Source organism: Hibiscus syriacus, unplaced genomic scaffold (assembly GCF_006381635.1).
Source record: "Hibiscus syriacus cultivar Baekdansim isolate YM2019G1 unplaced genomic scaffold, ASM638163v2 tig00117026_pilon, whole genome shotgun sequence".
Classification (NCBI taxonomy): domain Eukaryota; kingdom Viridiplantae; phylum Streptophyta; class Magnoliopsida; order Malvales; family Malvaceae; genus Hibiscus; species Hibiscus syriacus.
Window position 1 is genome coordinate 101,936 of NW_024063529.1, and position 12,010 is coordinate 113,945.

At 34.7% G+C, this 12,010-nt stretch overlaps 2 protein-coding genes across 3 annotated transcripts; one reads left to right on the forward strand and one right to left on the reverse strand.

Annotated features, from left to right (window-relative positions):
- The first annotated feature begins 2,796 nt into the window (after window positions 1-2,796).
- Window positions 2,797-8,640, forward strand: LOC120196014 (transcription initiation factor TFIID subunit 12b-like). 2 transcript variants are annotated; one of them, XM_039197924.1, is made up of 9 exons: window positions 2,797-3,541; window positions 4,573-4,758; window positions 5,405-5,962; window positions 6,064-6,128; window positions 6,701-6,789; window positions 7,152-7,213; window positions 7,558-7,593; window positions 7,681-7,918; window positions 8,588-8,640. In XM_039197924.1, the coding sequence occupies exons 1-8, from the start codon at window positions 2,864-2,866 to the stop codon at window positions 7,861-7,863; spliced, it is 1,857 nt and encodes a 618-aa protein (XP_039053855.1). In that variant the 5' UTR covers window positions 2,797-2,863; the 3' UTR covers window positions 7,864-7,918; window positions 8,588-8,640. The 2 variants fall into 2 exon arrangements, with proteins under 2 accessions (XP_039053855.1, XP_039053854.1); XM_039197923.1 differs by lacking the exons at window positions 7,152-7,213; window positions 7,558-7,593; window positions 7,681-7,918; window positions 8,588-8,640 and having other exon boundaries at window positions 2,799-3,541; window positions 6,064-6,137; window positions 6,711-6,789.
- Window positions 8,641-9,648: 1,008 nt separating this feature from the next.
- On the reverse strand, window positions 9,649-11,748 carry LOC120196017 (carboxylesterase YbfK-like). The gene is made up of 4 exons (XM_039197925.1): window positions 11,007-11,748; window positions 10,569-10,661; window positions 9,996-10,063; window positions 9,649-9,897 (listed from the first exon to the last, which is right to left on the reverse strand). Exons 1-4 carry the CDS (start codon window positions 11,712-11,714, stop codon window positions 9,786-9,788), a joined length of 981 nt encoding a protein of 326 aa, XP_039053856.1. The 5' UTR covers window positions 11,715-11,748; the 3' UTR covers window positions 9,649-9,785.
- Between the last annotated feature and the right edge of the window lie 262 nt (window positions 11,749-12,010).

The window sequence follows — 12,010 nt, forward strand, 5'->3', positions numbered from 1 at the left end:
ATTGCGATAGTCATTTTTGCCTTCAACATAATGCAGATTGAAATCAACAAAATCAACCATTACATTTCAATCAATTAAACAAGCACAAATAAGAATTATGTTCGCATCAATTACACAAATCAACTTTTACAAATCATCTTTTACAAATTAATTAAACAATCAAAAAATAAGCAATAATTCTTATTTCCAATCATCTACTATTGAATCAACTTTTACAAATCAATTAAACAATCAAAAAACAATCAATTAAACTATTGAATCAACTTTTGCAGCCATACATCATTTTCACGCAGTTCACTTCTGAGATTAACCTGCAGAAACCAAACATTTGCTCAAACAACACTTTCTACACATCTAAAACCTACAAACAGCAAATTATTGAATTCTAGGTACTTAACCAAACATTTTCAAACCAAAAGTCTATAAACTTACCAATTGTTTATGGACATTTTTATAACGCGGATGCAGGTAGGCAGCGTCTCGTATATATCGATTTAGCCATATAATGCCGAAACCACAAGCCTACTACAGCTCTATCTCTATCGGTGGGAGGTAGATACTTGGTGCTTCCCGTCGTCAAACGCTCCAACGCCAAGCATACGAGAGGACCACAATCTCCTCTGGCTCCTCCCGTTTGTTGTGGCGCGGTCTCGTCTCTAATAACTGTAATATTGAGCTTCTTTGGCTTCTTGTTTCCAGAACGAGTCCAATAATTGATCGCATCCAAGAATTTAGCCAAATGAGAGCTCCATCCCTTAATAATATCTCTTAAATCAGCCAATGATATGTAATTTATCATGCTGTCGTACACTATTTTGTCTTTTGGTTGAAATGAAAATCGCAACGAGAGAATGACTGTCGCAACGAGAGAAATGAAAATCGCAACGAGAGAATCGCAACGCGAAATGAAAATCGCAATGCGATTTTGGTTTCGCGTTGCGATTCTCTCGTTGCGATTTTCATTTCGCGTTGCGATTCTCTCGTTGCGATTTTTATTTTTCTCGTTGCAGATAGTCATTTTCACGTTGCGATTTTCATTTATCTCGTTGCGACTCTTCTGCAAATTGAAACTTGAATGGATTGCATTACTTCAACCAAAAGACAGAACAAAGACAAAGACAAATACTAACTTGAAAATCGCAACGAGAGAATAGCAACGCGAAATGAAAATCGCAACGAGAGAAACGCAACGCGAAATGAAATCTAAGTGAAATGGTTAATCTATTATTGAAATGACCAGTAAACTTATCATCAGTTTCAATATGAAAAACCTACAATAATGCAAAAATTTCAAAATAAAAATAATTAAAAAAACTAACCCTCGGAGGTTGATTTTCCATTTCTGAATATTGTGAGGGATTTCTGACCGTGAATGGTTGTGAGGGATTTCGCCGGAGATGGGGACGGAAATCTTCGGAGATGGGGACGGATTTCGCCGTAGAGAGTGAGAGATGGAGATGGGACTGAGTTGTGATTTTAGGTTTTAGGTTATGAGTTGCGATTACGGGATTTTGTCTTAATATTCGTTTTTGTAATTTGAAAATAAAATACGCGTAGCGATTATAATGGCGCTTTAAAAATCGCGTTGCGATTTACGGATACGCGTTGCGATTTACGGATACGCGTTGCGATTTACGGATACATGTTGCGGTTTACGGATACGCGTTGCGATTTATGTGTTCGCGTTGTGATTTTCATATTCGCGTTGCGATTCTGGAAAATCGCAATGCGAATTTGTACTATCGCATTGCGATTGTCAAGAATCGCGTTGTGATTTTGGAAACTGATTTGCGATTCTGGGGATCGCGTTGCGATTTTTATTTCGCGTTGCGATTTTGTTGGTCATTTTGGCAAATCCAAAAAAAGTTGGTTAAAATCGTATATTATAAGGCATTTTTGGTCACTGAGGCGATTTTCTCTATTTTTTTTCTCTTCATATTTTTATTTTAGATTCAACTTAAATTATAGATTTAATTAATCATATTCAATAAATAATATTTATATGTAAATGAAATATTTTTAATTTATGTTACATAAATTTTTTGAACTCGTAATTAAAAAATAACTATTTAAATATATTAATGTATAAAAATATATAATCTTAATTACTAAACCTTAATAATAAATATTAACCTAATAAAATTTTACATTATCGCATAAATGGATTCATTATATATAGAGATAATATAAAAAAAATTAAGGAATACTCATTTTAACATTTATTCCACATTGTTAAGAAACATAACTTAAACACTTTAATATGCCTATATAAATTAATACCATTACACTCTTAAACTCATGAAATTAATATGTATTAAATTATATTATTGATACTTATAGTTTTATTTTTTAATTTTTTTAAAATATATTTTTTTATATATGTTTTTAGGGAATCTGATGTAGCAAGAGAATCGTAAGGCACGTTCTTTGAAGCTAACCTTCACACGTGGTGCCATGTTAACATTTTCTATGGAAATCGCGCTCCAGATATTGTGCTTTCATTCTCATATAAAAAATTATGCTAAATCGATAAATTTTAGGAAAATAATACCTGGCAAGTAATATTATAATACTTTGATGATTTATGGGTTTTATCCAAAAATCATTAGACATTTTTTTATTAAGTATTAACAATTACCCCTTTCTTTTTATAAGGGTGTAAATACAATTTTTTTTAAAAAAAGTATATATTTTATAGTTGATAAAACTCCAACTTAAATATCTAAATTCAATTTACATATTTAAAAATTAATTTAAGTATTAATAAATTTTAAAAAATAAAAAATAAAAAATAAATAAAAATTATAATTCCACTATGGATTAACAGATTCAGAGCTCCCCAAAGGGAAACAAACCGAAAGCCATGGCTGAAACTTCTTCAACATCATCTCCAAAACACCTCCAATCCCCAAATCCCATGATGATGGACCCTTCTTCGTCGGTTCCGGCGCCACCGTTGTCAACGGCGACGGCAGACATTAACCCAACACCGCCTCTGACAGCGCCATCTCCGTCAACAACACCGACAGCTACGAATTCCTCAATTCTTCCTCAAAAAAACAACAGCAACCCTTCTCCTTCAATTGATCCCTCGCTGCAAAATTTACAACAGCAGCAGCAGCAAATTTCGTCGCCTCCTCTCCCAAATCTAACCCAACAACAACAACATCAGCAGCAGCAAATTTTACAGCAACAGACGCAACAAGGTGTTGGGGGTCTATCCATTTTCCAAATGCAGCAAAACCTTCAAAGATCGCCGTCGATTTCGCGCATTAATCAACTCCAACAACAGCAACAAACTCAGCAGCAGCAGCAGTCGCAATACGGCAGCGTTTTAAGACAACAAGCTGGGTTGTACGGGCAAATGAATTTTGGTGGGTCAGCTTCGATTCAAGCTAATCAACAACAGAATCAGCAGATGGGTAGTCCCAATTTATCTAGGGCAGCTTTGATTGGGCAAAGTGGTCATTTGCCTATGCTCAGTGGTGCAGCTGCTGCCGCTGCTGCTCAGTTTAGTTTGCAGTCTCAGCTTTTAGCTTCGGTAGGAATATTTCTTTACGCCTTTTCTGGGGGAACTTCATTTTTTTATAAAGCTTTTAATGCATTCTTCTGGTTGAGTTTTTGTTTTAAAGCGGGGACGTAGTTTAAGATTATGTAATTGAAACTTTGGGTTGTACTTTTGGTATGAGTTGCATGAATTGTTGATGCTAAATTATTGGTTCATTTGATGATTTGTTTTTTATTTATCTTTTTGAAAATACTTTTATGTTATGTTTGAAACAAGAATTTGATGATCTGGATTTGGATATGATTTGCTAACTGAGGAAGATATGCATACATTGTACATAATATACTTGGGATTCAATATGATTATATATTTGAAAGGTATGAAAACATGATTGTCAAATTTCCAAATATCTATAGGAATTTAGATTAGGCATCCGACAAATTGATGAATTTCAGAAAAGAATAATGCATGTTATATTTAAATGTGTTCTACCACACAACTCCACTATTTTTGAAATCTAAATCCAGGTTTCCAAATACTATCTCATGCATTTTGGATTCAAGTTTTTATTGTGCACGTTTTTGTAAGGGATTTAAGAGAGTTACATTTGTCCTCAAGATCTTGCTGTTAGCTAAAGTTGGAATTATTGATGACTACCAATTCTTTTATTACGCTAGATAACCGTTACATAGTTGATGGTTTTTGTCAGTGAGTATCTCAATGTCATTAGTGCTTTGCATTTCTTGCTTTTTGAAAATGAATATTGTGTTGTTTCTATGCCTTAAGCACTTTCGAGTTACTAAATAGTGTATAGATATCCTTTCTGCTGCAAAGCAATTCAAACCATGCTCTAGTTTTCATCTAAATTTGTAAGATATAATGATTTCTTGAAACATACCTTGTTTCATTTTAAATTCATTGTAATTATTTTCTTGTTGATATTAATAACCTGGTTATTGCAGAAGAGATTACTGTCTAGGTTTTGATATATGCCACCCGTCTAATTTCATATTTTAGAAACAATTTTTCTTTTCTTAAACATCCGAGATCTGTTCTTTTTGTAGCCGAGACAGAAAGCTGGTTTGGAGCAAAGGTCTCAGTTTCATACGGGAAACCCAACTGGGCAATCTTTGCATGGGATGCAGGCAACAGGGATGATGAATAATTGTGCTCTTTATGCTCAACAGCAGATGAATCAGGGACAGATGAGACAACTGTTATCGCAACAGACACAACTCACATCACCTCAGGTATTTTTTACCTTTCTTACAGTGATGTATTGACCACTTCGGTATGCTGTGGGTTTTCCCCTTAATTTGTTCAGTTATAATTGTTCAATTTGACAAATCATTTTCATCGGTAGGTGACTAGGTGCAATTCATCCAGTTTATCTATGGGTAGGGAAGTTCAATTTGCACTAATATAGAAGTTTCGTTTGAAGCAGTACATATTTTTTACTACATATTGCTCTTTAGTTATTCTTTGGCTTATGTCCACTCAGACTAGATGAATAAAATTTTAATTTTATTCTTATAACTGGAAATTCACAGCTTTAGGTTGCACAGATTTTCTGTAATATGTATAGGATTAATACCCAAGAAGTGAAATGGAAATCATGTATCTCCAATACCACACAATCATTTTGGGGAAAGGTCTAATTTCCTTTGACTATAGTTGGAATAGAAGCCAAGTTTACCCAACATGCTATTTAGCTCCATAAGTTAACTAAAACCGAAGATGTTATGTCATCCCTTTAATTGAAGTTTATTTCTTAACCTGCCTTGTTATTCCATTGCCACCTTTGGTGGATATTTTATGGGGTAGGAAATACATAAGACATTTTTTCATGTGGCTCTTCAATTGAAGTTTATTTCTCATCCCCACTTTAAACTACAGGTTCAAAGCTTACAAAGAACATCTTCTCAGGCATTTATAAACCCTCAGTTATCAGCTCTAGCTCAGAATGGACAACCGGGTATGATGCAGAACTCTCTCTTGCAGCAACAGTTGTTGAAACAAATGCCGTCAATATCTGGTGCAGGGTCATCTTCCTTCCGCCTTCAGAGGCAGTCACAAATCCTCTTGCAACAGCAACTCGCTTTTTCTTCACCTCAGTTGCAAAATTCAATGGGCTTGAATCCTCAACAATTGCCTCAGCTAGTACAACAACAGTCACAAATGGGGCAATCACAAATGCAGCAGCAACTGCAGCAGCAGCTACAACAACAGCCTCAACAACAATTACAACCACAACAGTCACCGTTGCATCAGCAACAACAGCAGCAGTCTCCAAGGATGCCCGTACTTGCAGGCCAGAAAACTCTCAGTTTGACAGGCTCACAGCCCAATGCAACTGCATCTGGTACAACCACACCTGGGGGAAGTTCAAGCCAAGGAACTGAAGCGACCAATCAACTTCTTGGAAAAAGAAAGATACAGGATCTAGTTTCACAGGTTTTTCCTCCTTTTGACTTTGTCTTGTTCATTCATTTGTGTTAGTTTCTGATCATTTTCTTCCTTCTTTTGTTGTGGCATCATTTTTTGGCTATGTTCAGGTTGATTCACAAGGAAAGCTGGAACCTGAAGTTGAAGATCTACTTCTGGAGATTGCTGATGATTCATAGACTCTGTAAGGCTCTGCTAAGATAGAATATATCTTATTTAAAGGCTTTACCGTGTTGATGTTGCCTTTATGATTTTGGGATTGTGGGTACATGGTTCCGACACTTAAGTTTTAGTTTCTGGTGTAATCAACCACACATCATAGTATAGGTAACCTTAAAGGCTGAGCTGCTACAAATATCAATATGGTTGCTAGGTTAGCAATAGGATATCTCTTTATGTCAAATATAACTTGAATATTACAGAATATTTTTAAGGGACTATATGACATTCTTCCTGCAATATTTTGTGCTTAGACTGAAGAGAAAATATTTTGGACTCAAAAGGTATTTGATATTTATAACCATGATTTTGAGAAGAAAAGAGTTTTTTGATTGTTATAACATGATAGAGTGCTATAAATTTAACTTCTCCATCAGTTAGTGCCTAACTATCTAGTTAGTATTTATTCTCTTTCTTTCAATCTTCTTATTTTTGACCATTTTCTTTCATGCCACCTTCTAGGTACCTTCATTGGTAGTTAGGTAATGGAATAATGGTCTTCTTCGTTTAAAGCTTGTATCATTTGACATGTTTTCAGGTGACTACATTTGCATGCAATTTGGCGAAGCATCGGAAATCTTCAACATTAGAGTCCAAGGATATCTTACTGCACTTAGGTTTGTGATTTGTATTGCATTTGCTTGGAAAATAACATGTTAATATAAGGATACAACAAAACTAAATAAATTCTGTTGCTGGTGTCACAAGCTTAGACCATAGCTCCAAGCTTGTGTGGCTCTTGAATCCTGGAATTGACTCTTCTGAGATTCTAGATTAGCCTTCCACATATGCCCTGGCTGTCAGAAAATTTCTAAAACATACCATAATGGGTATCTTATGTTAAATTATGTAGTATTTTACTGTGCCATTACTGTGGGATTGTAGAAATTTTTATATGTTGTCTGCATAAGACAACCTTTTAGAGCTTCTTCTTTAATTGTAAGTGAAAGTTTAATGAATTTTGTACATGGGAGTACAGAGAAAAACTGGCATTTGACTATTCCAGGATTTTCAAGCGAAGAACGGGACCAAACAAGACCCGTAAGGATTTCTCTTCATCGTTTTTGAGATATCAGCAAACAAAATGTCTTAGAATCTTGACTTTAATGCATGTGAATTCAAATTTTCATTTCAAGGTTATTCATTTCTTTTTGGGAACTCAGTTTGACACGTATTTGTAGGAGACAATATTTTCTCTAACTATTATCTTTCTATTTACATTTAACTTTGCCTATTCAATCAAGCCTTCTTGAGCTGTCTTCTCTAGCATTTCTTCTGATGTTATTAGCATAAGCACCTTTTTTTGTATATGGAAATCTTTGATTATTTGCAAGATGAGAAAGATTACAACTGACGAATTTGAATCCTGTTTCTAAAACATGCAGTTATCGAGTGACCTCCACAAGAAGCGTCTTGATATGGTGACTGAAATTTTCAGTACTAATGTTTTACTTTTGTCTTACTCTCAAGCATTAAAACTTTTATGTTTGTGCAAATTTCTTGATTAGATACGAGCACTGATGGAATCGTCACAGCTCGAAACAAATGCAAATAATCCTAAAGAAATGATGAGACAAGGGGTTGGCAATGCAGCTGGTGCAAACCATTTAATGAGACCTTCACCAAGTTCCGAGCAGTTGGTTTCTCAAGCAGCTAGTTCACAAATGCTGCAGCAAATAACTCGATACTGACTAAAAGTTGTCCATAATTTGGATCCAAATTCCTTTGTTTTTGGATCAACTGTAGGTGAGCAATGTTATGAACTTTCATTAATGATTTAGTGTCTCATCTTTTGTAACTGCCCTGATCGGTATTACTTTATTGCTACGTTACTCAAACTTGAGGGTAGGGTATATAAGCATACAAGTATGTCTCCGATATGGGTATGCTCATTTTTTTTAAGTCCTTATCCTCCGTGTTTGGAGGGTCATATCCTCATACCCATGTTCGGAAATATGTCGAACATGGATATTTCATGACAAACAAAGAGTCGAAACAACATAGATTTATTGTCTACTTGTCTATGTTGTATCTTGAGCATATGGAATCCATATTGATAGACATTCTACACATTATAGGTTATAACCTGAGGGGGAAAAGAAATCTGACATGCACTACCCATTTTCAAAGATGAAATATAAGTAGTTTCATTGCCAAGCAACCATGACCAACTTGCATTCAGCAATTATTACATGTCATTCTAATGTCATCCTTTATTCCGATGATTCGGATAGAGATTACATGTCATGTTTGACACTGGCACTCAGGTTTGAGTAACATAGGCTAGACTTGCCCACGTCATTCAACGCTGTCCGGGACTCTGGATTATACTAAAGTTCGTGTCTGTCAGTATGAACTTCCATTCCCTATTTAATTCGAATTTAACTGCAATATTTTTGACCACCTCTTTTGGAGGTTATAGTAACTGAAGCTTGACTAAAGCAAAAGCTATAATTACTTGCTAAGTATCAAAGAAATTGAACTTTTTAAAAACTACCGCGCTGTTTGACCATCTAGTTTATGTTGTAAGTGTATATATTAATGGAGTTTATACAGCGAGTTTATTATCCCGGTTTAAGCTTTATCGTCCTCCGTCACATATAGAGCTTGGCCTTGGCCTGTATCTGTGCCGTGTTCTTTGTTATTTTTTTTTTTTTGAAATTAAGATTTGGGTTGGATACGAGTTTAGAGTGAAAAATCCTTGACTCAGGATAATAATATAATTCTTCTATATACATTTAGAGGCAATTGTTATAATATCTCTCTATGTATTCTTTCAATTAGGTATTTTTTTATCGAATAGCAACGATAACTTTTAATCGGGTATGGTGTGTACCCCAGAATTCAGGTTGAATTTCGGATCAAATGAATCTTTCTTTAACTCTGGGTCGAGTCAAATTCAGGTCAGTAAAAAATTTGACCGTCTCTAATTATTATATATCTGTCAAAATATGATAATATTTATGGATATTCAGTTCGGATCAAATGAATTTTTTATCGGGTACGATTTATGAACACGACACTAACGAGATGTGGTCCAAATAAATGAGAGACCACCTTTCCAATCGTCATAATAATTACATTTCAAGAATGACTATGAGCATGATGATACCAGATAGTGTCAATTCAAATATTTATGGATATTCAGTTTGGAATGAACGTATCTGTTATATCTCAAACAATCATTATATAAATTTAATTTATTTTTTCCGATAATGAATTTGGATTCAAATATTTATTATTGAATCTATCAAGTGACTTTAGTGATAAAAATATATTATTGTTTCCAAAGATGCGAGTTTGATCAGTTATGTCTGTAAGGTGTATGTGTTGTTAATTGGTTAAGAAAGTTATGAACATATATTATCTTATAATCATTTCAAATTATTTAAAAGAATTATTCGTTCTAGTTTTCCGATAACCAAAACCATTAGATGCCATATTATTATTAAATTCAAATACCCAGTGGCTTTGGATGTCCAACGAATAATTTATTTAATCTAGATTGCTCCAACACGATGTTAAAATTAAAAAAAGATACTCATAAACATGGGTTAAAAGTATGCAATAACAAGGATTATTAAAATTGGTAATCACGGTTTAGAAGGGATGATCAACTCGAAACAAATGATACTACTAACTTATTGATCTCATCAGGTGACTCCATGTTTGCAGCATGCCCTGCACTCTTGATTATCTCCAACCTTGAACTTGAACCCAAGTGCCTAAATCCCATCCAAATTTATCCCAAATAATTATTCATAATGAGAGATTAGAAAACACTTAAAATTGTAATTAGTGAAAAGAGAACTTATTCCTTCACCTTTGTAGTTTGAATGCAAGTTCTATTGGAAAGACCTTATCATGTTCCCCCCAAATTATCAGCATTTCCTACATCCAAATATTAAAAACCCCAATCCATTAGCTTCAAGATTAGTCTCTTACTACAAAAGTATTGTACACAAACATTTAAATTCAAGGGTAAAGTTCATTAGAGGCCATTAAACTATGCCAGCAATGATATTTTTGGCCAACAAGCTTTCAAACATTTACAAAATGATTATTAAACTCATCGAATTGTTACAAAATGATCCCTACATGCTACAAATAGAAACAAATTCCAATAATTTTTATAATCATTCTGTAATAATTGGATAAATTTAAATGATTATTTTATAATCAATTGAGAAATTTATGACTACTATATAATATTGAAAATTCACTAGTCAAAAATATTATTTTGGCATGGTTTAGGGACCTCTAGTGTACTTTACCCTCAAATTTAATTATACAAGCATATAAAGTTCAGCATAAAATATTGAATTATATCAACTACAAACGCGACGGCCGAAAACAAAAGGCAACAAGCGGAAACATGGATTGGAGGAAGCAAAACCTGAGGGATAGCAGGAAGATTTGTGTCGGCTTTCTTCTCCACCAAGTAATTCGCAAGCTCAACCTTCTCTTTCCGGCAATGGTCATACATCAGCTGCCACACACACTCAACCCTTGAATTTCTCATCCTTCCACGGTATTCACAACGCCATGTTATTTTAGGGTTTAATTATGATTTTAGTCCCCGTGCTATACAAAAAGTTGGAGTTCAATCCTTCATTTTAATTTGTTGAGTTTACAAATTTATTGAAAATTAATTAAGGTGTCATCAATTAAACTTTAGCTTTAAAATCAGACAAGTATAGAGACTAAATTTTAAAAAACCAAAGAGAAAGAGAACTGAGCACATAATTAAACCATTAAACTTAACATAGTAGAGGGACTGAAACGACAAATAGACCTTGGTTCTGCGAGAGGGAATATGAAGCATCGAACTTACGGTTATGAACTGCCGAATGAAAAAATCAGGGACCCAATTCAAAGCATTTTCCTTGCACATTGATAGTTTAACCAGCAACCTCAAATCATCGGGTTTCTTCGGCACAAGAATCTCTGACGGATGCCGTCCGATTTCCGTCAGCTGCGCCGTCCTCTGTTCGTCGGAATACAACAGTCCACTACTCATAATAACCATTCTCTCCACCGCGTCCGGACGCATCTCCGCCATCCGGTACGCCACAAACCCGCCGTAACTGATGGCGTAAACGGAGAACCGATCGACGCCGAGCTTCCCCAGCCCATTCAACAAGCATTTCGCCTGGAACAAATCGGATCTGAGCGGGGATTTCGAATAGGATCTACCGAAGAACAACAAATCGGGGATGAACAAATTGAACCTTCGCGACAGAGGACCCACTTGGTAAATGAACTGCCAGAGAGGGTTCCCGCCATAGCCATGAACCATGACGAGAGTCGGCTGGTCGAATCGACGGTGATTGGTAACCCAGAAATGGAGGGTGGTTTGATCGTCTAAATCAAGGGCGACGGGGGAGAGATGGCATGAACGGAAATAGAGGGACAAGATTGAATCCATGAATTTGACAATGGACTGGTTAAAGGTGAGGATGTGAAGAACAAGGTTACGGAGAAGGGTTAGTGTTGTTGAGAGATAGAAGGAGATGAGTTGCCATAGATTTTTGGATTCCATTTCTGAAACAAAATAACTGTTTTGCTTTTGAGAATTTGAGTTTCAGATATATATATATATATATATATATATGTTTCTTTTAATATTTTTGTAGAAAGTTTTTATAATTGGAAAAGTCGTGTGGCAGTCTAATATATGAATAAATAAAGATGTTATTAGTTTTATTGTTATTATTTTAATAAAATTTGTAAAAATTTATATAAAATATTATTATTTCTATTAATTTTATTATTAGATATTTTATTGAGTTTGGTAATATATTTGATAAAGTATTACTTAAAATATTATTTTTTTAC